At 49.9% G+C, this 26,908-nt stretch overlaps 1 protein-coding gene and 3 pseudogenes across 1 annotated transcript; all 4 read left to right on the top strand.

Moving 5' to 3' along the window:
• The first annotated feature begins 12,565 nt into the window (after nt 1-12,565).
• On the top strand, nt 12,566-14,429 carry LOC121835069 (annotated as a pseudogene).
• Nucleotides 14,430-15,572: 1,143 nt separating this feature from the next.
• LOC121835068 lies at nt 15,573-17,566 on the top strand. The gene has a single exon (XM_042289004.1). The coding sequence runs from the start codon at nt 15,575-15,577 to the stop codon at nt 17,564-17,566; it is 1,992 nt and encodes a 663-aa protein (XP_042144938.1). The 5' UTR covers nt 15,573-15,574.
• Nucleotides 17,567-20,300: 2,734 nt separating this feature from the next.
• On the top strand, nt 20,301-21,046 carry LOC121048657 (annotated as a pseudogene).
• Nucleotides 21,047-22,072: 1,026 nt separating this feature from the next.
• On the top strand, nt 22,073-23,260 carry LOC115308839 (annotated as a pseudogene).
• Nucleotides 23,261-26,908: the final 3,648 nt, after the last annotated feature.

The following is a 26,908-nucleotide window of genomic DNA, read 5'->3' as shown; positions in this document are numbered from 1 at the left end:
TCACCGCCCTCACGCCACTCACCGCCCTCACGCCCCTCACGCACTCACCGCCCTCACGCACTCATGGCCCTCACGCCACTCACCGCCCTCACGCCCCTCACGCACTCACCGCCCTCGCGGTCCTCACAGCCCTCACGCCCCTCACGCACTCATGGCCCTCGCGCCACTCAGGCCAGCTTCAGATGGGGCAATTTCGCCCAGAAACTTGACGTCGCAACACCAGCAACACGGAGCGCCCGCGATCACACGCAGCAACCAATTGCTGCAATTTGCCATCATCATCATGAAATCTTATTTTTCTTGCACTATTTAGACACAATTACGCGTTATAAACGTGTTTTTATGCTTTTAAATCTCGTTGAGAATACTAATGTACCTTTCTGAAACAGTTTATTTCCAAAAACGATCGATTTCAAACCAGAACCAATTGTCTTTCGGTGTCATCATCTCCGGCACGAGGTATCACGTTAAACTTTTTCGTCCCTGATTGGATGCAGCCGCTTCAAACGTCTTCGAATTGCTCCGAGTTGCTTGATTATTTCGAACCGGACCCCATCTCAGCAATTCGTATCGATCTAGGGAAAGCTAGAGAACAACCCGCCATCAACACCAAAATTGCTGAGAAAGATGCTCCGTCTGAAGGGAGCCTCACGCACTCACCGCCCTCACGCCTCTCATGATACTCACTGCCCTCACGCACTCATGGCCCTCACACCCCTCACGCACTCATGGCCCTCACGCCACTCACCGCCCTCACGCACTCATGGCCCTCATACCCCTCACCGCCCTCACGGCCCTCACGCACTCACGGCCCCCACCGCCCTCACACCCCTCACGCACTCATGGCCCTCACGCCACTCACCGCCCTCACGCACTCATGGCCCTCATACCCCTCACCACCCTCACGGCCCTCACGCACTCAAAGCCCTCACCGCCCTCACACCCCTCACGCACTCATGGCCCTCATACCCCTCAACCTCCTCACGGCCCTCACGCACTCACAGCCCTCACGCCTCTCATGACACTCACTGCCCTCATGCACTCATGGCCCTCACACCCCTCACGCACTCATGGCCCTCACGTCACTCACCGCCCTCACGCACACATGGCCCTCATACCCCTCACCGCCCTCACGCACTCAAAGCCCTCACCGCCCTCACGCCCCTCACGCACTCATGGCCCTCATACCCCTCAACGTCCTCACGGCCCTCACGCACTCACCGCCCTCACGCCTCTCATGACACTCACTGCCCTCACGCACTCATGGCCCTCACGCCACTTACCGCCCTCACGCACTCATGGCCCTCATACCCCTCACCGCCCTCACGCACTCATGGCCCTCATACCCCTCACCGCCCTCACGGCCCTCACGCACTCAAAGCCCTCACCGCCCTCACACCCCTCACGCACTCATGGCCTTCATACCCCTCAACGTCCTCACGGCCCTCACGCACTCACAGCCCTCACCGCCCTCACGGCCCATACGGCCATCACTCACCCTCATACTCATAAATGTTCCTGGTTCAAAAACTCACTCACCCTCACCTCACCTGTGAAGATGAGGGTGAGTGAGGGTGAGTGAGGGCCCTTATGAGTGAGGTTTGCCGAGGTATGGTTGGCGGTAACGCGGTACACGTTATTGGTAACGCACTTTTTTCGGTAACGTCACTCGTTACTTCTCCAAAACTGTAACGTGTAACGTACTTACGCAACTTATTTCGAGTAACCTTACTCTTTACATGTTCGTCCCAAGACCTGAAAATTTGTAGATTATATCGTGTTTCCATACTTCGTCTGACCTTACGTGCAGACGCAGCCGAGACTACGAGCTGATGGGACCCCTCATACAGCCATTAAAAGGGCACCATCACGTTGTTCGTCGTGTTTCTCTGCTTGTTGTATCATCGCTGTCGTAAAGAAAAAAGGCCCAAAGATTCGCGCTTTTGGCGCTTGAAGCTCGCGTCGGCTGCGTCTGCACTTGAGCTGCAACCAAGTCATCAATTATTTAAATCAATTATTTAAATCAATTATTTAACTCATTCCCTATACCTTCATAATTGTGCCTGTATTTTCCTTACCTCAAAAGTCCAACTTTGGAAAGCTCCAACATCAACGCCCTTTGTCGCAGTGTCGAAAAACGCTGTCGCCAAAACAGGTGTTACCGTCAATTTATACATAAAAGTCACGCAAGAGTAACGTGCGTTACATTTTATCTGTAACAGTAACGCGTTTCTTTATTTTGCGACTAACGAGTAACGTATTTCGTTCCTTTTTTTTCGGTAACGCCTAAAACACTGGCTTTCAGCCCACTGAGGCATCTGGTGAGCACGGCTGCCCTTCCAGCAAACCGTCTCGAAGCTCTGGGACGTTCAGATTGCGTGTCAAAGAACCTGGCTGGAACGCTAGACTTGCCTCGATCATTTGTCATTGATGCCAAAGAATGTTGGATGGGCTGTTGCTAAGAGTGCGACACTGAATGTTTCGATAGAGATTGCTCGGGCATATTTCTTCTTGATAAAGTACGACCTCTTTGTTCTTGTTTCGGGTATTTTATGGAAGAAACGTACGCGACAATAGACAGCCAAATGCAGATCGCAGCTTTTTTACAGTGCCAGTACTGTCAACCTCAAGCTGTTCGTTCAAATAAAATGAACTATGTGGTACGTGCAGTCTTGCACAAGTTACTCGCAAAAGGTAATCGAATAGGCTTACAACTTGTATTGGTTAAAACGTCTTCCGTTAAATTGTTCGAATACTTCAGAAGAAAAGTAATGGGCCGTTACTAGAAAAAGTAACCCTTACCTTTCCGATTATTTCGGATTTCTAGAGCGACCGATTTTTCTGCCGGGTTCAAAACGGGTCTTTCGTACTGCCCATTACATAGTTAGAAACACCGATCACTACGAATCACTAGGTATCTTATCGTCGATTTTTGCTAAGTCATCCTCCTGTAGGAGACTGCGTTCGAGAATCCCTTGGTAGGAAACGTGCACAAACAAAGAGCGCCATTAGTAACCTTTACTATTCCGCCCCATTAAAGGGGGGAGGGGGATGTAACGCGGTTACAAGTAATTTTAGCACTTCCAAAAGTAATCAGATTACTCTTGACATTATTTTTCAATAAATGTGTTCAATGATTACAAAATTCAAAGAGCAATCGATTACAAGAAATGTTATTACTTGTAATGAGTATCCTACAAGTCTGGCAACGTGATACTGCAATCCGTCTTTTTCATCGGAAGTGGCGCCCTCTCCTGGTCTCGCAGCGTCTGAAGCCCTCAACAACCAACGTCATTTGTCGAATGTCGTCTGCTAACCGACGACGGAGTAATGCGCCGAGAAACTGAGGGAGAGGAGAAGACGTGAGGGGACGGTCAGAACGCCGAGCTTTTCTTGGAAGGATTAGTACAAGGGGATTGTTTACTCCGGCTAGTTGGTGATTCGTTGTGAAGATGAAAAGCGCTAGAAAGACGAAGAAAGAAGGCACACACACACCAAAGGGTACACTTGCAACTGAAGTTTATTCTGAATTAATCGAACGGGAAAAAACATGAATTATCAACAAAACACCCATGTCATGTGCGCACATCGTCCTACTAATCTACATTACTGGCTTGGCCTATTAAAGGACTGTAATTGCGCCGTTTCCGAATCATATGGGGCAATTGATGAGGAACTACCGCATGTATCTTGACCGCACTTCTTTATAAATTACGCTTCTGAAATTTCCTTTGTCATTCTGTTTCGGTTCCGGCTCAAGATAACTGTTTCCTGAAACTTCGGGGCACAATCGCATCTATTGCGGTGCACCGCGGTTAATCTGGCGTTGCACTGCAATAGATGCGAATGTGTGCCAAAGTTTCCGGAAACAGTTATCTTGAGCCGGAACCAAAACAGCATGACAAGGAAAATTTCAGAAGCGTATTCTATAAAGAAGCACGGTCACGATACATGCTTTAGCGCCCCATCGATTGCCCTATATCAGGGGTCTCAAACATATTCGGGTGCGGGAGCCAGATAGCTCTCCCTCCAAATGTGAAGGTCAACGCAGAGAGAGAGGGGGAGGGGCGGGGGAGAGAGAGGAAGCGAGAAAGATTTTGTTTTAGGGGGGAAAAGAACGCAGCAGTAGTTTTTACTTTGCAAAATCGCCGAGTCTCTCAGTGGCACATTTGAGATATTCTGGAGACGAGACCTCGTGCTCTCTGCTTTTCGTTAAGTTGCATCATTAGTTTTGGTTTCCTAATCTAACCAGGCCCATCACTGACGTGATGACGAAATTTAACATTGCACTGTACCACCAACTTGCGTTTTTCAAGGGAACAAAATGTAAAAGACACTCGTTGCTTTATCGCTCAATTTTCTCAGGAACTAATCAAATTCAACATTTCTTGAAGAAAAGTTTCATACGACGGTTTCTGCTCGCCTGACAATTCTTATAGCAGCATTATTAAGCAATTCCTGAGGTTTAACTGTTTTTGTTTTGTTGTTTTTTTCGGCTTTTAGAAGCCCAAGCTCATAGCTTTACCTTTGGAAGTTGCTTTATTCTGAGAAAGAGTTCGTTCAGCCGGGGAGCATCATCCCAAAGCACTCGCACTTGCAGAATAATATTGGAATAGTCGTACGAGTGATTACCATGAGGAAGAGCTCAAAAGCAAATATTAAGGCAAAACATTACAGAGTTTGAAGGAAACGGTATAGAGAAAAATATGAACACGTTATTAGTGCAGAGCTACGTTTTGCGCGTAAACTGACGACGTGAGACCATTGTTTATGACGCAGAGAGCGCTTGAAACATGGCAACGAAAGTTCGCAGCCGCTTGATCCTTGGGGTCCGCGTGTTCGAGATCCCTGCCCTCTATGATTCGGAAATGGCGTATTTACAGTGCTTTGATAGGCCAAGCTAGTAAGAATAAACGTAGATTAGTAAGACGATGTGCGTACACAACATGGGCGTTTTGTTGATGAGGCATTTTAGAGCGCAGCTCCTGCGCCCGTTTTGGTGTTGCGCGGCGTCGGCGTAACCGCGCTAAATTTAGCGGGAAATTGACGTTACGTGACGTCAATTTTCGCGCTAAATCTAGCGGAAAACTGAATTTGTTCATAGCTGACATGACAGCGAGTCCATGTGACGTCCCTGTCCCCACTAATTTTAGCGGGGAAACTGAATTGATGTTGAGGTCACGAGGCGTCAATTTTTCAGCTAAATTTAGCGGGGAAAGTGTGGGAGGAGGGGAGGCTATAGAGGAGGAAGTTGGGAGGGTACGCAGAAGGAGAAGGGGAGAGTACGATGGAGTAGGAGGGGAAGGTACATAGGAGGAAGAGGAGGGGAGCGGAGGGGGAATACGCGAGGTGGAGGAGGGAAGAGGGAGGACGAGGGGAGAGGAGGAAGGTAGGGGAGGCGGAGGAGCAGAGGAAGGAGGAGAGGGTACGGAAAAGGTGGAGGGGTATTTTCTCCCCTCCGTACCCTCCCTTCCTCCTCCTTAAGAGCTGCGCTCTAATTTCCCGTTTAAGATTTGTAAACGCCTTTCATGTTTTTTTCCAGTTTGGTCAAGTTCAGATTAAACTTCGTTTTTAATCTTCACAATGGAATGATTAGTGGGTAGACCAAAAGCCAGCTGCCTTTGACTCCACTATGCGAGGTGTGATCAGAAAGTTCCGGGACTGATTTTGTAGCGTAAAAGGAGAGGGCAGCACAGTGATGCGCGCTCAGCAGTCGAAGGAACGGACCTTCGCGTCTCGTTATACCAAAGGACGCCGCTCCGTGAACATTTGGAGCTGCGTTTCACGAGTTTTCGCGATCACGTGCATGCGCACAATGGCGATTTTACTACAGACTATACTAACCAGAGCGAGAGCGCACATCAGTTTTGCGTCAAACTCGACAAATATAAAGCAGAGACCTTCAATATAATTCAGCAGGCTTGTGTAAAAAAGCAGTGAATTTCACGAAGTTTTTTAAGTGGCACTCGCGCTTCAGGAACGGCAGAACATCGCTGAAACATGAAGAGCGGTAGGGCGACCTTATCCGACCTCTCCTTGACTTCGGTGACGTTCTGCCATTCTGGAGGCGCGAGTGCCACTCAAAACACCTCGCACACCTCACTTTGTTTTTTTTTACATGAGCCTTCTCAATCATTTTAGAGGTGTCTGTTTTATGTTTGCTGAGCTTGACGTAAAATTGATGTTCGTTCTCGCCTTGGTTTGCCGTATATGTCAAAGATCGCCATCATGCTCGTGGATGTGGTCAAACAAACTAGTGTAGCGAAGCTCCAAATGTTCACAGAGCGACGCCCTTTGGTATAATGAGACACGAAGGTTCTTTACTTCGACTTCTGCGCGCGCATTACTATACGGCCCTCACTTTCCACGCTACAAAGTCAGTCCCGAAACTTTTTGATCAACCCTTGTACTTATGGAACGCGCTAGAACGCAGAGCGCCAACGTCCGGCGTTTGTCTCTCACATTCGAACGCGTTCGACGTCTCCTCTCGTCTCCTCGTCCAGACTTATACGCAATCCGTTACATCTAACGCAATTACTTGGAATATTTATCGCTGATTTTGTAAAGGAATAATTGCATATTTTACAAAGTAATTGTAAAGTAATTTTCTCACTTATTTAGGTAGGGGATGATTGTAATCCGTTACATTTTCGTTTTCATCCAAGGGGAAAAAAGCGGGACTATAAAACGCCAACAACCAAATAATCGTTTCTAATGTTTTTTCTACACGATCACCTTTTTATTGGAATCACACTTTCAACAGGCTCTCTTCAGATGCTAAAAACATGTCTTAATGTCATCTAAAACCTAAACTCGAATCGTTTTTTTTTTTTTTTCGTGGCTTGGTTGCCTGCAAATCGAAACTCGTCAGCTTCCTCGCCCACGGCGAAGGGGGAAGCACACTGATGCAAAGAACCGAACTTTCGGTGCAAACAATATTAGGCGAACCGTCAAAATCAAAATGTTCCCTTCCAGAAAAAAAAAAAAAAAAAAAAAAACTCAATATTTACGCGAGTTGGTGTAGACGATATGTGCGCGCCTTTTCTTTTTGTCTCTTCCCTTCTTTGCTTTCGAAGACGCGGAGAGGACAAAAAACGATCGTCGACTGCGGGCCTTCCAAAAGCTGGAAACAATTGACAATGACCTCCTCGGTTATAGGCTTATAGCGACTACGAGTTTGCATAATGTCACAGCAGGAAGAACGCCCGTTTTTCCCCTGAATAAACTTCAATACAGAAATCGACTGAAAAGGATGGGACATTAACTGCCGCGCTGCTCATTAGTACGCGTATCTTTGGGAGATACGACTGTTTATTTAATGTTGTGCCGCTTTTCACCTAATCTTCTAAAAGCTTCAGGTCGCCTACATCCCTGTCACCCTTTTCGTGATTACGAGACGGAATGTCCAACGAGCCTGAATGTCCAACGAGACGGATGATCCAATAATGGATATTCAGGCACGTTGGACATTCAGGCGCGTTGGAAATTCTGTCTCGGTTGGATCTTCCGTCTCGTTGGACCTTCAGGCTCGTTGGACATTCAGTCTCGGTTGGATCTTTCGTCTCGATGGACATTCAGGCACGTTGGACATTCCGTTTCGATTGGATCTTTGGTCTTTGGACATTCAGGCACGTTGAATATTCCGTCTCGATTGGATCTTTCGTCTCGATGGACATTCAGGCACGTTGGACATTCCGTCTCGATTGGATCTTTGGTCTCGTTGGACATTCAGGCACGTTGGACATTCCGTCTCGTTGGATTACGAGATGGAATGTCCAACGAGCCTGAATGTCCAACGAGACGAAAGATCCAATAATGGATATTCAGGCACGTTGGACATTCAGGCTCGTTGGACATTCCGTCTCGGTTGGATCTTCCGTCTCGTTGGACATTCAGGCTCGTTGGACATTCCGTCTCGGTTGGATCTTTCGTCTCGATGGACATTCAGGCTCGTTGTACATTCCGTCTCGGTTGGATCTTTCGTCTCGTTGGACATTCAGGCACGTTGGACATTCCGACTCGCCTGTTACGTGCTAGAATAATTTGCCCTTTTAAATGTACAGACTTGTGCGTATATTTAGTCCGCGTTCCTGCAGGCATTGCCGTAGTTACATCATACTAAAATGTCGTGCCACAAAAGCTGACGTTGACGGACCGACAAAGAAACAGAGCAGACACAAATATTATAATTTCATCTATAGGAAGGCTTGATGGTTAGTTAGCTGAGTGCCGATGCGCAGCTATGTACCAATCGGTTAAATGTGTCGATTGTACGACGCCAAACGCTCCTTTGATATTAACAGTTCAAATGTTTGAAATATTCCGATGACATAGATCAGCCAATTTGAAATATATAATAGGGATGTTCTAGTGGATCGCAATTGGGGGACGTCTATAAAAGCCGCGCTTCAGAACCCAGGAATTTCTAGTTCAATCCTCATCCCTGCCCGTTTCGGTCTATAGATGAGCTACATACGGAGATCCGCATTGCAAACACATGACCGCCCGCCAGCGTCACTGACTATGCGCAGTCAATATTTAATTTTCTAAAAGGAGCTTTGGGAGCTGTGTGTGCGAGGCATCAAGAGTTTCCACAAGCGTAATTTCCCACTAATAAAAAAAATATAGATATCTTTTAAAAAAAAATAAAATCTACATCTAACGCGCCTGTAAATGCATGGGGGTGGTGGTTGGTGTGGCCCGACAATTCCTGAGTAAATGCGGAACAATTGTGTGAATTTGAGAAACTTTTATTTTTGTTCGTTTATCTTTGGAACAGACAACTACTCACTGTACGAGTCGTCAGTAGTTTACAAACGCATCCATTCCCTTCCAATAGGGTTGTATGTCAGTGAGTAGAGCGATAATACTAGTATCACACAGTACGCAACTTTTTTTTTTTTTGCATGTGACATGCGTAGTAGTTTTCAGAAGCCCATGTAATTTAACTGTCATCTGGAAGCACTCCAAAGTTCGCCATTCTGTCGAGGTAGTTCATGACGTCTTGGTAGGTGGGAGCTTGACTGCTGATAAAGGAAGCGAACGCATCCATCTCGGCGTGCAGCAAAAGGTTCACACCCGGATGTCCTAATAGCCTGCATCATGTGTGAATATAACAATAGATCGTTCCACGTGGCTTTCTATTCTTGTAGGGTAAGCGTATTGCTCCACGAATCCGGTCACTTCGTCAAAATTCCATTGGTCTCTGGACAACTGAAATAAGGACGATTCGTCCCGATTCGCAGAATGAAGAATGGGGCGAAAGTCCCCGTTTGTCGAACTGCCGAAAAGAGTTGATTAGGGTTGGGTGTGTAGATTGCCGGTAACAGTGGGGGTCAACAGTGAGACCTTCTTTTCAAAAAAGAGAGGATGACAAATGGAGCTCTCAGAATTGGTAAGGGTCCGATAGAGAATCGTACCCGGGTTATTCAAAATGATAAAAGTCGGGTTCTTCGTGAGTATGTTCACTCGCAACTCTAGCATTATGGAATTTGGGAAGACCGAGCAAGGGGCTGACCTGATGCCGTGGTCATATGTGCACTTGTAATGTACGCATATGAATAAATAACGGTCGCACTGTCGCAGCGGCTCTGTGACCTCTTAAACAATCTTGTGCGCAACAAAGACGAGGACAAAAGCAGAGAAGAGGATACAACAAGGCGCAACTTTCTCTAACAGAGTAAGAACCAGTTGAAATACAATCGCAGCCTTGGTGTGCTACCATGGGAGCGTATCGGTGCGATTGCTGCATGCCACGTGACCAGGAAAAGCAGAAACGACGGAAGCCAACCCTAAAAAAGTATTGTAATAATTATTAATATTACCTTCTTGTTGTTTAATACATGGTTCACTGCGACAGCAATCGCTTTGGTGGCCGAAGCATGCGAAACTAATCGTCGCGATAAGCGTCAACGTGCCGAATTCTCCGCACAATCACCGGACAAAAGCTCACCAATTGAGGAGATTAGCTGCACAAAGGCTTAATGGAAGCAACGTTGTATTCTATCACTGATTTTGACATGAGGATCGAATTTTCGTTTCTGGGGACCGAGAAGTCCAATCAGAAATGTCTAAAACTTTCACGTTCGTTCTGTAAATAGAAGAAAACAAAATCTACAATTTAGAGTAATTACACATACTACACCGACTTCACCTAATAATAACTATATACTAAAAATTCAATCAGGCGCTTTTCTCCCATGCAAGGGGCATCATCTTTGCGGGACTAGGGACACGAATAAGAAACTATACAGCAACTCGTACAATACGGAAAAACGGTGGCTGAGGACGCTCGTGGGTCCTACATTTGTTTCCGCTCCAACGGTACGACCTTCTAAAATCAAACGCGTGACAGGTTGTCAATGGTCAACGAGTTCGGTCTTTGATCTTGTAGCATCTGTGACCTTTTAAACGTTTTTTCCTTTAATTATAGAAATCATCTTTATATCTAGATATATAAAACAAACAATAAATGAATTGTTTTTGGGATTTTATGAAGTCTACAAAATAAACGAGCATAATTTTAATTTCACTTTGGGGACTTCACAGAGGCAACGTCAGTGGGACAAGCTTAGCGGCATACCAAAATAGCCGTGCATCGAAAATCCCGGTACTGAAAAGCCCGTTGCCGAAAGGACCATATACCGAAATGATCGCGTACCGATATCTCCGCACCGAAAGGTCCGGTTCCCCATTTCATCGAACGCACTTTTCACCGCCGCAACTATCAGTAATCCTTCAATTCAACAAAGAAATGTCTTCTAAATTCTTTGCAAGGTTCATTCTATATCCGTTGGATATTCAGACTCGTTGGACATTCAGGCTCGTTGGACATTTCGTCTCGGTTGGATCTTCCGTCTCGTTGGACATTTAGGCACGTTGGACATTCCGTCTCGATTGGACCTTTCGTCTCGTTGGACATTCAGACTCGATGGACATTCCGTCTCGATTGGATCTTTCGTCTCGTTGTACATTCCGTCTCGCCTGTCACGTGACCGATTGGACATTCAGGCTCGTTGGACATTCCGTCTCGTTGGACATTCAGGCCATAAGCGTCTCGTTGGACATTCAGGCCATAAGCGCCTTTTCGTGCGTCATGTGTTTCTTTGTTGTTTTTTACAATATCAGGACACGTCGTCGGGAATGTATGGCAACTTTCAACGATGGTGGTACCGCGGTGTGAGAATCGCGCTCCCTAGCTCCTGGATGATCGGCTTGAGAGTGAAGGTGCTTTATTACACCTCCCAGATGTGGAAGTATGGGGTAAGACTCTAAAGAGCGATCCAAACCAACGCGTCTTTGTGCGCGTGTAGGTCGTGCGCTTCCCGGAAATTGCGTATTTCGTGACGTTTTTGCTGTTTCCGGTGCGCTTTCTGAGTCACAAGCGTGCGCGTTGGTTAGGACGGTGAGCATTCGGGCGAGCGGAGAACATCTGCGCCTGACAACGAAGAAACGCGGAGCCGGAACTGGTGCCCTCCGCCGATTGGCCGGCAGAGGAGCGCCCTCTACGTCACAGCGCGTTTTCGTGCGCGTTCAGAGGTTGCAGTCATCGAACTTTCTTATACGCGCCCGGAAGGCGCAGGGAATCAGCGCAACGTCACAAAATACGCAATTTCCGGGAGCCGCACGACCTACGCGCGCACAAAAACGCGTTGGTTTTGATCGCGCTTTACACAGCTCGTATTTCACAACATTACGAGTTACTGCCGTCGCTGTGGGGAGACGCTGCCTTGCCTCACCTGACATTTAGCTGAAATACACTCGGCTATGTTACGGCCGACCTGTGTTACGTGCGTTTTTGGACGGCATCAAGAAACAATAGGCACGGCATGCGTGCGTCTACATTTTCGTCTCATTCAACATTTCTTTTTTTTTTTTTCTGAGGGATATCTTGAGGTTTTTGCTGGTTTTCCATCCTAAAAGCACATCTTCTTTTCCTTCGACGTCCCAACCAAGGAACATGTGTTCAGAGCTAATTGACTCCGTAAGTGTGACGTCATGGGTCCAAGCAAACCGTTGCTAGGGTCGTTGTTATGGACAAATACATGTGGCTAGGTTTCGCTACGAAAACCCGACCGTTCAAAAATCAGGAGCAGGATTAAAACTTGTAAAAATAACAGATATAGAAAGCTTGAATGTCATATATGTTTCGACAGAAGTGTGCCGGTAATCGCTTGTTTCTGAAATATTTACGAGTGGAGCTTCCGGTCCTCAAGATGCCTGCAGCAGACGACGAATGCAAGAAGCATGCCGTCTGCCACACGCCGGCCGGCCAAGCCGGCGCTGTTGTTTAAATCGTGTGAATAAAGACTAAATTCTTATATTGGGGGGCGCTGTCTGCTGTTACCTACGGAAGACGTGCTTCGCATCGGCCCCGTGTTGCTGATCGATTTATTGCGTCCAAATCATCGACACCTCGGAATTCTCGGGGCCAATCGAACGAGCAAGTCTTCCCGGTCACGGGGAGGTATCGGCAGTGAGTGAGTGTCGATTTTTGGCGATTTTGTGGGAGTTTGCGTGTTCGTCGGCCGGGTGGGGCCGCTAGGCCTAACTCGAGCACGTCGACATGGAGGATCCTCTCGGCGGTTCTACGGTGGATGTGGCCAAGAATGGCGGTCCGACGGTCGTCTCGATGGTCGGGGAGGATGTCGACCCTGATTTTTGTGCAGGCTGGATGCGCGCTCGGGCACGCGGGGGTACTCAGGTGGAGAAGGAGCCCAGGCCTAGTTCCTACGTGGCCCGGAAGGTCATCGAGAAGGTCGAGCGCATGGGGAGGATGCCGAGAGTGGGACTGGAGAACGAGAACAAGGTGGTGGTGAGGCCGCGAGGTGGCCTGGATTTGAGGAAGACGTCGATCGTCGTCGTGGCGGACGCAATCCGGGCGGCGGCTGGGATCTCGGAGGAGGAGGCCTCGTTGGATACGCAGTGCCCGAACGTGCAGCAAAATGTGGTGGTCATCAGTACGGGGAGCGACGCCAGGGCGCTCAAGTATGCTGCGGTGACGTGTATCTGCGTGGCGGGGAGGTCCTACGAAGTGCGGGCTTACGTCACGGCTCCCTTTGACACCGTCAAGGGGGTGATCCGTGGCGTCCCGGTACACCATACGGCGGAGGAGATTGAGCGACTTCTCATCGGGCCCAGGAACCCGACGGTGCGAGCGGCGGAGCGTATCGGCTCTTCGGCAACGGTCGTGGTGATCTTTGGGGGTGACGTAGTGCCGCATCAGGTGTTCTACGGCGGGAGTGTGTTGCGGTGCTCCCTGTACAGGAAGCACTATGAGGTGTGCAAGACGTGTGGCCGTGTCGGTCATCGAACTGATATGTGCCCAACCCCCGGCGTCAGACGGTGCTTGGGATGTGGCGGAACTCCGGACCCGGGACATGCGTGTAGTCCCAGATGTGGCTTGTGTGGGGGTCCGCATGTTACCGGGGATAAGGTGTGTAAGAATCGGTTTCGTACGCCGTACATCGTTCGTAGGCGGCTGTGGGAGAGAGCGGAGCGGGGTCTGTCCGGGGATCGGCCGTCTCCTCCCCCGCGGGGTTCTGCGGAAGAATACCCTAGGCTGGGGAGGTCTCGCTCGAGGTCGCGCGAGTCTGAGAGGCCGGCGGCACGTAGTCGCAGCAGGAGCACAAGTGATCAGGTCACGTGGGCCCAGGCGGTGCAGTCTGATCGGGGGGAGGTTGCTAAGTTGCGTGAGGAGAATCGTAGGCAAGCTGCTGAGGTCGTGGAGCTGAGAAGGGAGAACAAGAAGTTAGTGAAGTCCGTGGAGGAGCTGAAGGCACTGGTCGAGGGCTTGGTTCGTCGGCTGGACAGTTCGGCTCCTCCCTCGGGACCGGAGGACTCCGCCCCTCCCGCCAAGCGCAGGAGTGTGGAGGCTCGCAGACGTAGGGGGGGGGGGGGGGGGGGGGGAGGGTGTTGAGGACAGGTTTGAGGAGATTGAGGGCCGTGTCGGTCTGGTGGAAGACGGGGTGAAACACCTTAACGAGAAAATGGATTCGATCATGAAGGTGCTAACGGTGATGCAGGGTACTTTACAGCGAAATTCAGAGGGACAATGGCATCAACCTTAAATATCTGGGTCTGGAACTGTAACGGTTTTAGGAGTAAGAGGGCCAGGTTACAGCAGTACATTAGGGGTAGGGGGGTTAAGCCGGATGTGATAATGGTTCAGGAGGTGGTACAGGAGGATGTGAGTCTCCCCGGCTACGTCACGTACCGGTCTAGTGGGGGTCCTGCGGGCCGCCGCAGGGGGGTCTGCACGTTCGTGCGGCGGAGTCTTTCGGTCCTAGTGCACGAGCTTAAGGGGGACGAGAACGTCGAGAGGGTGTTGACCGAGGTGTTAGTGGGTAGATTGGGGGTCTGTCTGTGCAACGTGTACAGTAATCCGTGTTTCGGCAGACAGAGGTTCAGGAATCTGTTGCATGGATGTGCGCGTTGGGCCGATGGCAGGGGCTTAGTCGTTTCCGGGGACTTTAACGCTAGGCACGAGTTCTTGGGCCACGCGGCTACCACGGTCAAGGGGAGGAATTTGTTCCAAGACGCGGAGGAGGTGGGGCTGATCCTCGTCACGGATCCGGGGGTGCCGACGCGGCCCGCGCGGAACGCGATTGAGAGGGATACCACCCCGGACCTAGCCTTCGTGGACGCTCCCGGGGCGGAGTGGCGGAACGCGCTGGAGGATCTGGGTAGCGATCACCGTTTAGTGGAGCTCTCGGTTCCCCTGGCGGTTCGGAGGAAGGAGTTTAGACCCCAGGGGTTGGTGAACTGGGATGCCTTCAGGCGGCTGGGTCCGGAGGGGGAGATAAGCGATTTGGGGGAATGGTCCGCGAGTTTGGTGGACGCTGCCAGGTCGGCTGAGCGGCCCGTGGTGGTGGAGTCGGAGGATGTGGGGCTGGTGGATAGCAGGTTAGGTGCGCTTGTCGAAGCCCGGGACTCTCTGCGGAGCCGTTGGCGGGAGCGGAAGAACAACCGTGCGCTGCGGAAGCGGGTGGCGCAGTTGAATGAAGATATTCGGAGGCACTGTGAGGCCCTGTCCAGGCAGCAGTGGGACGATGTGTGCAATAGGGCGGAGGGCAAGATGCATAGTGGAGACACGTGGAAGCTGCTGCGGCACCTGCTGGACGAGTCCAGGACGAGGAGCTTCCAGTGTAGGAGAATGGGGGAGGTTGTCGGTCGGGCTGTCAGGGAGCTTGGTGAGGAAGGGGTTAGAAGGCAGTTGTTGGATACGTTCCTTCCGAGTTGCGGCAGGGAGGTCCACCCGGAGTACACGGCGGTTGACAATGCCGAGTTGGATAAGGATTTCGAGCTGTGGGAGGTTAGGGCTGCCTTGCTGCGGATTAATCGGAGGTCGGCGCCCGGGCTGGACCGGGTGGATAATAAGATGCTTGGTAACTTGTCTGAGGAGTGTTTGGAGGCCCTGCTTGATTTCTTCAACAGGTGCTGGAGGGAAGGGAAGCTGCCTGCGGAATGGAAGAAAGCCAAAATGGTTCTTATTCCGAAGCGTGGGAAGCCACCGGGGCTCCAAAACCTTAGGCCGATCTCGCTCACTTCCTGTGTGGGGAAGGTCCTGGAGCACATGTTACTGCGGAGGTGGCAATCCTTTTTGGAGGACAAGGGGGTCTTCCCGAGCTCGATGTTCGGGTTCAGGGAGGGCCTGGGGGCGCAGGACGCGATGTTGGTGTTGTACCACGAGGTGATTGAGCCGAGGCGGCCGGGCGCGGTTCTGGGTCTCGACTTGCGCAGCGCGTTTGATAGAGTCCGGCATTCTGCCATCCTTCGCGGCGTGGCGGATGCGGGGCTCGGCAGACGGAGCTATAACTACGTTAAGGACTTCCTGTCGGGCCGGACGGCTCGGCTGCTGGCGGGGGACTTGGATGTTGGTGAGGGGGAGCTGGGTAGTGTCGGCACCCCACAGGGCTCCGTCATCTCTCCGGTCTTGTTCAATTTAGTGATGGTGGGGGCCGCCCGCGGTCTCTGTGAGGAGGGGATTCCGCACTCTATATATGCGGATGATCTTACGCTGTGGTGCACCAATCGGAGGAAGGAGGTGGTGCAGGGTACGCTGCAGCGAGGGATCGAGATTATTGAGGAGGCGCTGATGGGTTCGGGGTTGGAGTGTGCTCCCGAAAAGTCGGAGTTGCTCGTGTGTTATGCTGGGCGTTGTAGATGGGATGAGATGCGGCTGATCGCCGGCGGGGGACCCGTCCCGAGGGTGGACGCTTTGCGGGTTCTGGGGCTATTTGTTCAGGAGAAGGCGGGTAATTCGGTCATGCTCGGGAAAATTCAGGGTAAGGTAGCGTCTGCTCTGCGCATGATCCAGAGGGTGACCAGCAGGAGGAAGGGTATCCGCGAGGCCGGTGTGATGAGGATGGTTCAGGCTTTTGTATTGAGTCACATCATGTACGTGACGCCCTACCTTCGCTGGAGGGCGGGGGAGAAGAACAAGCTGGATGCCATGGTGCGCAGGGCTTACAAATCTGCGTTGGGGCTGTATGCCTTCACTAGCACGAAGAAGCTGGAGATGTTGGGTGTGCACAATACGATAGGGGAGATTGTCGAGGCGCACAGGGCTTCGCAGATTCAAAGGCTGGAGCGCACTGCGGCTGGCAGGGGCGTTTTGAGGCGTGTCGGTATGCTGGCGGAGGATGCGTCTGACGGCGGGGGACTGACGGGAGAGGTGATGAAAAATGTCAGGGTTAGGCCTGTGCCGAGGCACATGCATCCTGTGCGTGATAAGGGACGAAGGGAGGCCAGAGCGCAGGCCCTCTTCAGGTTGTACGGGCGAGAAGATAGTACTGTATACGTTGACGCTGCCCTTCGAGGGGTAGTGGGGGTGGCTGTGGCTGTGAAGGCGGGAAGAGGGGAGGTGCTCTCCGCTGTGAGTGTTAGAACTAGTAATATTTGTGAGGTGGAGGAGACGGCCATTAGTTTGGCGGCCTCCCTGTCAGGGACCAAAGTGGTCATGAGTGACTCTATGAGTGCGATAAGGAACTTTGCGCGTGGACGCGTTGGGGTGGTGGCCAAGAGGCTGCTGCGTCCGACGGGCGCGGTGGACATTGTGTGGTGCCCCGCTCACGAAGCGGGCAACGTGGATGCTGACCGAAGGGCCCGAGAACTGCTTGGCCGGGCCTTCGGGGGCGCCGCGGAGTATTCGCCCAGCGGCTTTGGGGAAGTGCTAAGGACCAGGAGGGAGGAACGGCGGGTGTTCCCGCTGCCCCACGGGGATTTGGTTAGGGAGGATGCCGTGCTGTTGCGGCAGTTGCAGGTGGGGTGCGTGTTTACTCCTGTGGTGGGGCGCTATGTGGCGCCTGAGGTGTACTCAAGCGATAAGTGCGTGCTGTGTGGTGCGCGGGCAACTGCGGAGCACGTGTTGTGGGACTGTGAAACTCGGCCGGCGGAGGCGACCACGTCGAGTGGGCTTCCGCCGGACATCAAAGCCGGGGTGATGGCTAGTAGCCTGGACCTCCAGGTAGCGGTCGTCCAGCAGGCCCGGCGTCTACTGCGCAGGCAGGTCCGACCTCGGGCCCCCTGCGCTGGGGCGTCGGATGGTGTGGGCCGCACCGGCTAGGCTTGACCTAGCTCTGCAGGCAAATAAAGACGTTTATTCCTCCTCCTCCTTCTTATATTGCATTTAATTGTTTGAAATATAATGAGTTTCAGACACTTCTAAGAATTCATAGTGGGGCGCGATGCAAAATATGATTTGTCGAAAGTCCGTGCGTCGATCGAGATAATCGTCTACTAAAAGATCGCATTGCACCTGTGAGAAAAGCACTTCAGGCGATCGGTTGAGATCGCAAATTTTGTTTGCGGACTCGCGCTGGGAGGGCGCTTCGTACCTGGTTGTAACCATCGCGTGGAGAAAGATTATCGCAATTTCTTCATATTTCCGCAAGACCCCAAAGCGCAAAAGAACTGGATAAAAAACATAAGGGGAGTACACCCGTGAGCGATATGAAGGTGAACAGCCCTCTTCTTGTTTTTGACGCTCCTGCAAGTTTCGGAACAAGCACTGTTCCAGAAGAGAGCTAGAACGCAAAGTTTAGACCCCAAGCCACGTACCATTTGAGACGTTGAGAGATAATATAGCTTTAGGGAGCCGTAAAACAGGCAAGAAACCAGGTAAGGTGTTCACCTTAAAATTGCCGGCGGGTGTACATGTAGCACTGGCGGACAGTTGCCTTGGTGTAAAAAAAAGGGCCAAACCAACCGAGGGCACGTAAAACCCATATTCTGTTCGGTCATATTGGGGAATTGTAGTAGACCGTTTCCGCGGCCCGCTAAGCACCCGGATAGCGCTCCGGCCGTTATCCGCCACAAGACCTTGAACTATGCAAACAAGGCTGGCGGCGCGCATGCGCAGCTGCGGCGTTTTCTTCGGGGATACCGTAGCGGAGGAGAAAAACGGTCTACTACAATTCCCTATTGTCTTAAACTATGGCCGCTATATTTATACATTATTACTCTAATATTGATAAAGTAGTTGCATGCAAGTAGTAGTGAGAGTAAAATCCAGCTCAAACTTACAGTAGTCTTACAGTCCTATAGTAAAACAGCGTTGAGAAGTATGACTGTGTTCATACGCGATCGGATTATTTTGTTTATGCTTATATATCTACCTTTGATGATTATTTTTCATTGTGCTCTTCATATGATCTCCTGTTCGGACTAGCTTTTTAATTTAGTATTTAGTACAAGCCTCAATAATAATAATAATAAACGACTTACTTTGACGGCGTATGATTTGTTTCTCGTGCTGGCCTGCGCTACGCCGGTGATGCATTCGAGGTCGTCGTCGTAACTGATTTGCATGACGTGGTTTGATTTTACGGCATTTTCACCCCTATGAACTAAGCTGAGTTTTTCACAGAAAAAACACACATTGCGGAGGCCTCTACGGCCATGGCGATGCACTTGTTTTTGTCGCTCGTTTACCGACGCAATTCAATGAAGACGCCCGCTGCGACAGAGGTCAGAAAATCTATCGTGTCGTCTGCTACCAAAGCAAAGCGGAGTATAATACTTCGGACATGACTTTCATCGTTGCAATACGACACTGAGACGACAGGAACATCTTCATAATTAGATATGAAGAAGTTAGGTTGCTTACAAAAAATTATTTACTCACTTGTAAGCAAAAACCTATAGCCTCATGTGGAGTTTCCATGCATTAGTCCATAGCAACGCCCCTAGCAACAGTTTGTTTGGACCCAGACGCCATGTTGTGACGTAGTCACTTACGGGGTCAATTGAAGATTGATATAGACCTTCTTCAAAATCGTAACAGCTCTGTCCGTCACTGGCAACATTTTGCGCGCTCCCCATGGTGAAGGAATGTTTCTTCTTCCGCCTGCTATAGCTCTACCTGAGAAAGCGGCATGGGTCAACGCAACTAGCGCGGTTCTGTTTCCCATCGCCGGCTGGTAAAATAACCTTGCTAGCATTCCTTCGTTAAGTGAAGAGGGCGTCGCGGAGTTTGACCCGAGCAGGCCCGCAACAAAACGCTGCTTCGACCGGAGCTATAATTCCAGCGTCGATAGCGTCCAGTCAAATACGTAATACTATCGACGCTGATGACAAAAAAAACTTCGGAAGATAACACTCTTTTCTTTGCCTTTACGACTATTTTTCGCCCGCTTTGTAACTGCAATAACACAGAAACTTAGGCTCATTGGTACAGCTTTATTGGTTATTAGCGTTACGAGCAGTAGCGGAGAATGAAGTGGGCCGGTGGCCACATTCTCGCCAGTTCGGTCTCGCGTTCGTAGCACTACTATTGTAGCTTGTTTGCGCGCGTCGCAAGAAAATTAGAAGAACATGTGCAGCAGATCGATAGATGCAAACTCTGTGAGCCGTTCTCGCGCGTTTTTACCAGCGCGGCGGTTGAATTCCCGACGTATTTACGCCGTGCGGATTTAAAGTGCCCACGCGTAATGGAGGGTCAAACACAACAAGAACAGCTGCTCCTCGCAGTGTAGCTATGATGTTTAAGAAAGGTTGCATGCTGAATTCTCCCGTGCTGCATGCGCCAGCGTACAAACGAGACGCGGACGCCTTCTTAATGTTGTAGTGCGGGTGCCAGCACTAAAAGAACACTCCCCGATAAAAACAGGATGTTGCGATTACCCTCTTTTATAAATTTAAATGCAATACGCGGTCGTCTCACCTATAGCACTTCTAAGCTGCTAAACATCTCGTCACCGCTAAAATGTAAAAGTCGAGCCTGCATTGGCATGTATGTTCGTGTGTGGTGCCTCAAATAGCAAATGACATTCTAAACACTTCTTTTCAGCAATTGACTTATGTTCATTACAGCGCTGTACTACCGCAGCAAAAGAGAGACGGCATCGCCCTACACAGTCATCGCAGCAGTCAACCAGAACGGACAAGTTGTAGACGGCAACTGTGGATGCCCCGCAGGAGGGCTACGTGCAACTATTTGATAGGCATGCTCCGCACGGCTGCACTTCTGCAATGAAAGGGATACTCGTAAGCGCCCCGGCATATAGATCATGCACCGATTTGCCACAACAATGGAGGCTGCCCCATGGCAGTGCCATCAAGGGGAGCTCCATTTAAGCCATCGACTGGAGGAGTTTTAGAGAAGATGGCCTGAGCATTCCGAAGCTCGCAAAGCCAACAAGCGCTGGCTGCACCCACGCACCGGACAATCGCAAGCGCCCCCAGATGAAGATCTTGGCGAGAGATGGGAACAACGCATTCGCTCGGGCACTTCTGCTCACAACAGGGCGACCGCGCAAAGAAACAAAGTACGGCCTGGCCCCGGCATCATCTCCTCTCAGTTACCAGCAGGCACTGCTGCCTCATGGCTTTAGCGTGCAGCTGTCGAGCATTATACCTGTGTCTCTTGGCTACGCACAGCTGGTGCCTGCTGTAGACTTCTTCAAGGACGTCGATCCATGGCAGCGGTCAGCGCCCACCAAAGAGGCAGCGGAACGCCATTGTATTTTTTTTTTCTTTCCTTTCTTTTTTTTTTTTTTTTTTTTGCAGGCAGTGCCGAGAGGTATGGGCGTCCGCAGAGGCATAGCCTCCTCTATACGGAGAAAGCCTGGCACATCGACGACGGAGCAATAGGGCGCGCGGCCGCAGGAAAAAGGAGAGGAGGAGCGCGCCGAACGGTGACCAATATGGTAGCGCAGAGCAGAAAGGGCAGACCTAGACAGCGAGCGCTTGGGTCGTGAGCGGCCGCTCCCCGAACCACGCTTGTTTTTGTGTTTTCGTCACCGTCGTTTTCGTACACCGGGAGAAACGGGCGCGGCGATTCGAAAGGGCGCAGGGAGAAACGGGAAAGGGTGGACGTTGAGTTTCTCCTCTCCACGATAGCGACAAGGAAAGAGAGAAAAAAAAATTGTTTCTGCGTTTGGCCGCTCGCACTTTTGTGGCGCTAGCGGTCAAGGTTCTCTCCGCTCCCGTTTCTCTGCCCCTCCTTTCCCATTTACGGCGGCCGTCTTTTCACGCGACGCGCCAGGCTTTCTCCGTATAGAGGAGGCTATGGCAGAGGAATGCAAAAGGTGGCAGACGCCCTTCTCCCCATAGCTTGGAACTTGTGGGGTGGAAGAGGTCTGGTTGAGCAAAATGTAATTGTACAATATTTTCTTTTTTTTCTTTTTTTTTGGTTAAAAAGGCATTAGGTACTATTCTTAGTACTATTCTTACTATCCGCAGAATTATAGCATACACAATCATGAAAAGAGTCGCACATAGCAGTGCCAATTATAGCCCCAGGCATAGCCAGGAGGAGCAGCGGGTCTATAAAGCCCCATAAACGTGGACCCTGCATATGCAGTTTGATGGACTTTCTTTTTTTGCCTATTATTGAACCTAAGTCACACACTTGCGTTCGACTCCGACCGGCTGGGGCAAGACCGGTTTTTAGGCCTCTTGCGATGGCTTATAACCGACTTCGCAGCAGTGGATTCGATCGTAACCCGTGGCAGGAAGCTTAAAAACCTGCCTTGTCTCAGCCAGTTGGAGTCGGACGCAACTGGCATACCAGAACATTCACACACTGTTTAAGCGGGATCTAGCACTAATAATCGTTACGCAGCGCGTCATGCTTGCTGATATTAGCGAACAGAAACTAGACTTTTACAACAATTCCACTGACTATGTGACACTTAATGTATGTATCTTCTAAGACAACTAATAAAAGGAAAAGCATATAATGAGTTTTAGAGCGCAGCTTTTGTATGCCCGTTTCCGTGTATAGCGGTGTCGCCGTCGGCGTAACTGCCCCGCTAAATTTAGCGGGAAATTGAATTGGTGTTGAGGTCACGTGATGTCGATTTTCCCGCTAAATCTAGCGGAGAAACTGAATTTGTTTTTTTGGGTGACGTAACCCGAAGTCATGTGACGCCATTTTCCCCGCTAAATTGGGCGGAAAAACGTAATTGGTGTTGAAGTCACATGGCATCAATTTTCCAGGTTAATTTAGCGGGCAAACTGTAGGAGGAGGGAAGGTTATGGAGGAGGAGGATAGGAGGGTACACAAGAGGAGAGGAGGGTACGGAGGAGGATGAGGGCATACCCTCCCCTCCTCCTTGTCCTCGAGAGCTGCGCTCTAAATTCGTATTACAAAAATTTGTAAGTCTTTCAATCTTTTTTGCCCCTTTTTCTTAAATACGTTTGACGCCGCGGCTTTGCAGCTCTGCATAACACTTGGGCTCATGTATGGTGCTAGGCTAGTTGCACATGCAGGATCATTTATAGGTGCCAAGAGTATGCCATCTGTTTATGTTTGGAATGGGAGCGTTTTGAATTGCTGCTTCTAATTTGTGCGCAGGTACGAGATCGTCAAAGAGCCATAGCCGCAAAGCGCTGAGAAGTGCTTCGGATCTCGGGTCATAATGTGGCCGTTGTTGACTGTGGCCTGCTAGTAAACCCTGCCTTCCCATGGCTGGGTGCATCGCCAGACAGTCTTGCATTCGATCCAGCAGAACGATCGCTTGAGATTATCTGCCCTTATTCCCTCCGGAAAAAGAAGGGCCGCGAGCTTGCTGGCACCACATTCTGCAGTATAGTGACTGAGAGCGGCTCAAGACTGAACAGGGATAACTATTACTAAGCACAAATAAGAAGCCAAATGGGGGTGCCTGGACTGAGCTGGGGAGACTTTGCTGTGTATGGAAAGGACTTCATTTTGATTGAGCAAATTCGACTCAGCCAGACTGGATAGGAAGGGATGAGAGACCAGCTGAACTATTTTTATTTTAACACCTAGCTGCCATTTCTTGAGTGTTGACAATACTGCTACTTTTTAAGAGGGAGTTTTGTCTGGCTGGCATTTCCTATTTACCTCGTATGCGACGTAGAAGGTTGAAGTTTTTCAGAGTTTGCAATTTTTGGTATTTGTTAAAGAAAATGGCGGTCCTAGCTCAAAATCCAACGACTACCATTCACTAGATTTCAACGTTTTTCTTTAAAAAAAAAACACCTCCGCTTCATTTTTTTTTTTTTTTTTTTTTTAAGAAACAATGCGGTTTTTTTTTTTCAGTATCACCTAGGAAGACACGTAAAATATTACGACCTAGTTCTGCCTAAATGTTTCCTAAACGGTCCGGCAAACTTTGACCTCGTCAAATTGCCGAAATCGGCTGCCTTGAGCGGGGGAATTGAGGCGCAACCAACAGCACAGTCAAGGCTACGGCGCGGGCGTAGCCAACATTGAGCTAAGCGTCATCTCCATTGCCCCTTTTTGTCTCTTTTACTTCTCCGGGCAAGCGTAACGGGTGCCGTCAGCAACGTTTCCCCTCGGCACTCTGCGGTGTCCACGTGACTGGCATAATGCGCCTACGCAGCGCGCTTCTTGGGAGTCGTCACGCCGTTTCGCCGTGGTCCCGCGTCACAACCGCCATCTCCCGCGTCACAACCGCCGTCTCCCGCGTCACAACCGTCCTCATCGTCTCACCGTTTGTGATTACTTATTGTCTCTCGGAGTTTCGTTCACACTACAGACACTACGTGCGCAGACATATGCCGCAGTTGTGCAGACGTCGGCGAATGTCTTAGACACCAAAAAGGGGTGGAGAGTGCGGTGCAAACGACACTTGCGCCTGGCGTGCGCCCGCCCCAATCCCGCCCGTCGTTGCGTAGAGGATCACGAGACATCTCGTACCACGTAATAGCCATGTTCTTGGCGGCCTAAAGCCAATGTTCCCGGACGGAGCCGAAGTTTAGGTTTTGGTTTCTGCTCGTGTTTAAAACTAGATTTGGCAATATACCATTTCTCAAGAAGCAAATGACGTAGTGTCATTTACTAGCGCTTTTTAATGCGAAATCCCCCATTATCCCGAAATCTTCGGATTTGAGCGGAGTTTCCCTTTAAATTTCACATATAAGGAGTATTAACTGTTAATTGTGATTTAATAATTGTACAAAGAACACCGTAGTTTCCCCTAAAAATTCCCAAGGACAAAAGCAATATGTTGGCCGTGCGACTACTACATATCTGGTTTAAAGTCTTTTTTATTGTATGAAAAAAAATTTTGTAACCAGTCTAAAAGGCAACTTTCCATGCCTTCAATTTTGCTGAGACTCCTCTCCACTTCGAGTCGAGATGGCATGCACTGCTCTCCCGCCTCCCCATAAATATCTGGCGTACCATAGCCCGTGAGTTTTTCACCTTGTTTCTTTTTACTTTTCTAGGTGGACTACTTTGCCCGAAATAGGGGAAGAGGAGAAGGACAGTACCGGCAGGACATGTGGAGCACACTGGCTTTCGTTGTGAAAAATTATGTTGCAGGCCAGTGCAGCTGGAAGGGATCGCGGTCAAAAGCAAGCTTTCTACGACCTGGAAAATAGTATGGCACTGCTTTTGGGTATGCACTCCTAATTTCTATTTTAACAATTTGTAGTAAATCTAGCAATTTCGTCAAAATGCTTTGATTGCAGGATGTCCTAGCATGTTTGTTGTTCACATACCATTGGAATGTATTGAGGTTAATGGGATGACGTTGCTTAGTGGTTAGAAATGGAGTGATATGCTTTTTGCTTGCCTGGCATTTGGGAACGTGACTGCTCACAGCTTGACTTTTCAGATACACTTGAGCTCAAGTCTATCTGAGCCACTGGCAGATACACCACGACTGGCAGATACAGATACTGATTGCAATAAACCATTTGCGAGGCAAAAAGGGCTCTACATTATTATAGAAAAGGCTGGTCAAGCTCTATGCTTTCATAATTTGCTTATGCAGATAACAGTGCGAGCCATTATGTGTCACGTGGGGAACGCATCAGGTGCCATACTGTACATCCCAACAAATTTTGCATGCCTTGCAATTTTTTTACAGTTTCAAAAAATAGTTTGAGTGTTTTTTAAAGGGACCATAAAGGCAGTTTCGAAGTTTTATTCGACGATTGAAATGGATGTTAGGCACGTCTCAGATACTGTTGACCAAGTTCTAGCCCGAACAGAAGTTTGGGTGCCGCACCCATCGAACAAACAGGCGCGGTAATAATAGCGCCGGGAATAAAGCCCCTTGATAAAAGCGTTTTTTACAAGTACCGCCAACCATTGTTTTGGAAGCGCGCGAGACACGTGCCATGAGCGGGTGCTCCGCCGCCATTCGCTTCCAAGGCCCGCTCATTTCAGTGCTGCGCCGCCATTTGCTTCCAAGGGCCGCTCGAGACATGGGCCTCGTGCACTCGCGCATTTGACGCTACTTGAAAGACAAACGCAAACACATCGAGGGGCTTTAGCCGGGAACGATGCCTGAGACCCCACTGAGGCGGCGGCAGAAAGGTGAACTAAAGTGCGCCGAAGCGTGACGACAACGGGCTCCTCGTCTGGCGATTGGTTCAAACGATAGACGCGCTCTTGGTTTCGATTTCGGTGGTGAGATGTGATGAAAAAAAAATTTTTTTGGACGTTGAATAATGTTTTGAAGTTGTAGTTGGGAATTAATAGGTTTCATAGCGTGTATAAAAGCATAATCTGAAGCGATCCCTCCGTGTGTCACTGGTTGAACGCATCCCGCACTGCTACCTCGGGCGCGTAACAAGCATCGAGCAACCATGGACAAAAAAAAGAAAAAGGTACGAGCGCCGGGGGCGGCGGACTCTTGGTTTTGGTTTTGTGCGCCGTCTCGTGTTCGCTTTGCGAACTGGTGTCTCACCAATCATGCCGCGTTTATGTGCAGTAGTAGGTTGCGCGAAAGGTCGGCTAAAGACGTGCGGTCGATCGGGCGACGTTAGTTTGCATAAACTGCCGACCGATGCACCAATGCGCAGCATTTGGTTGCGCGCCGTCGTCTTGCGTAGAGCTGTGGACAGCGGTGTCAGGATTTGTTCGTTGCATTTCCGACCAGAGGACTTTGAGCAGCACCTTCACGTCAGCCGGAGTCTGGGTAAAAACATGAAGTTCCCGCTCTGAGGCGGCGACCGAGGAGTAGGTGGTAGGTCTGGGGCGCCCTCGTAAAGCGCCAATCCAGAGCTCTGCGTCCTTAGCAGCATCTCCCGTTCAGTCGGCGTGAGGTCGCTGAACGGGAGCGCAAACTCGTTTGCGAGCGCGGCGTTGTCGTCCATTTCTTCCAGGGTTTCTTCACAAACCGCCGTGCACTAGAGCGACCCACGGGAACCACACTGAGTGTGCACTAAATCCTACCGATGCCGACAGTGCTCCCTGACGTCACTTTTCTTTGTTATCTAGAAATTCAGTGCTCATACCTTTGATTTTGTTTGGTATTCACTGTGATGTTTCTTAAAAATTTGTCTTTTGTGCTTAGTATATTTTTATTTGCAAAATTTGAAGAAGTAATTAAAAATATCAGAATGTATTTGTCTGTAAACGGCTTCTAGTGCTGGTACCAATTGACCTTTTACGCATTCTATATATGGCCATTGAGCAGCTTAAAAGGCGGTGCAACGATATTCAATTGGACTGTTTTTC

This window comes from Ixodes scapularis, unplaced genomic scaffold (assembly GCF_016920785.2).
Source record: "Ixodes scapularis isolate PalLabHiFi unplaced genomic scaffold, ASM1692078v2 PGA_scaffold11__112_contigs__length_91849675, whole genome shotgun sequence".
NCBI classification, from domain to species: Eukaryota; Metazoa; Arthropoda; class Arachnida; order Ixodida; family Ixodidae; genus Ixodes; species Ixodes scapularis.
The sequence above is the reverse complement of the archived record's forward strand: the minus strand, read 5'-3'. Positions and strand labels throughout refer to the sequence as shown.

What these genes read in the sequence shown, in the direction of transcription:
- LOC121835068 (XM_042289004.1), top strand. Translation starts at nt 15,575, where the DNA reads ATGTTACTGCGGAGGTGGCAATCCTTTTTGGAGGACAAGGGGGTCTTC.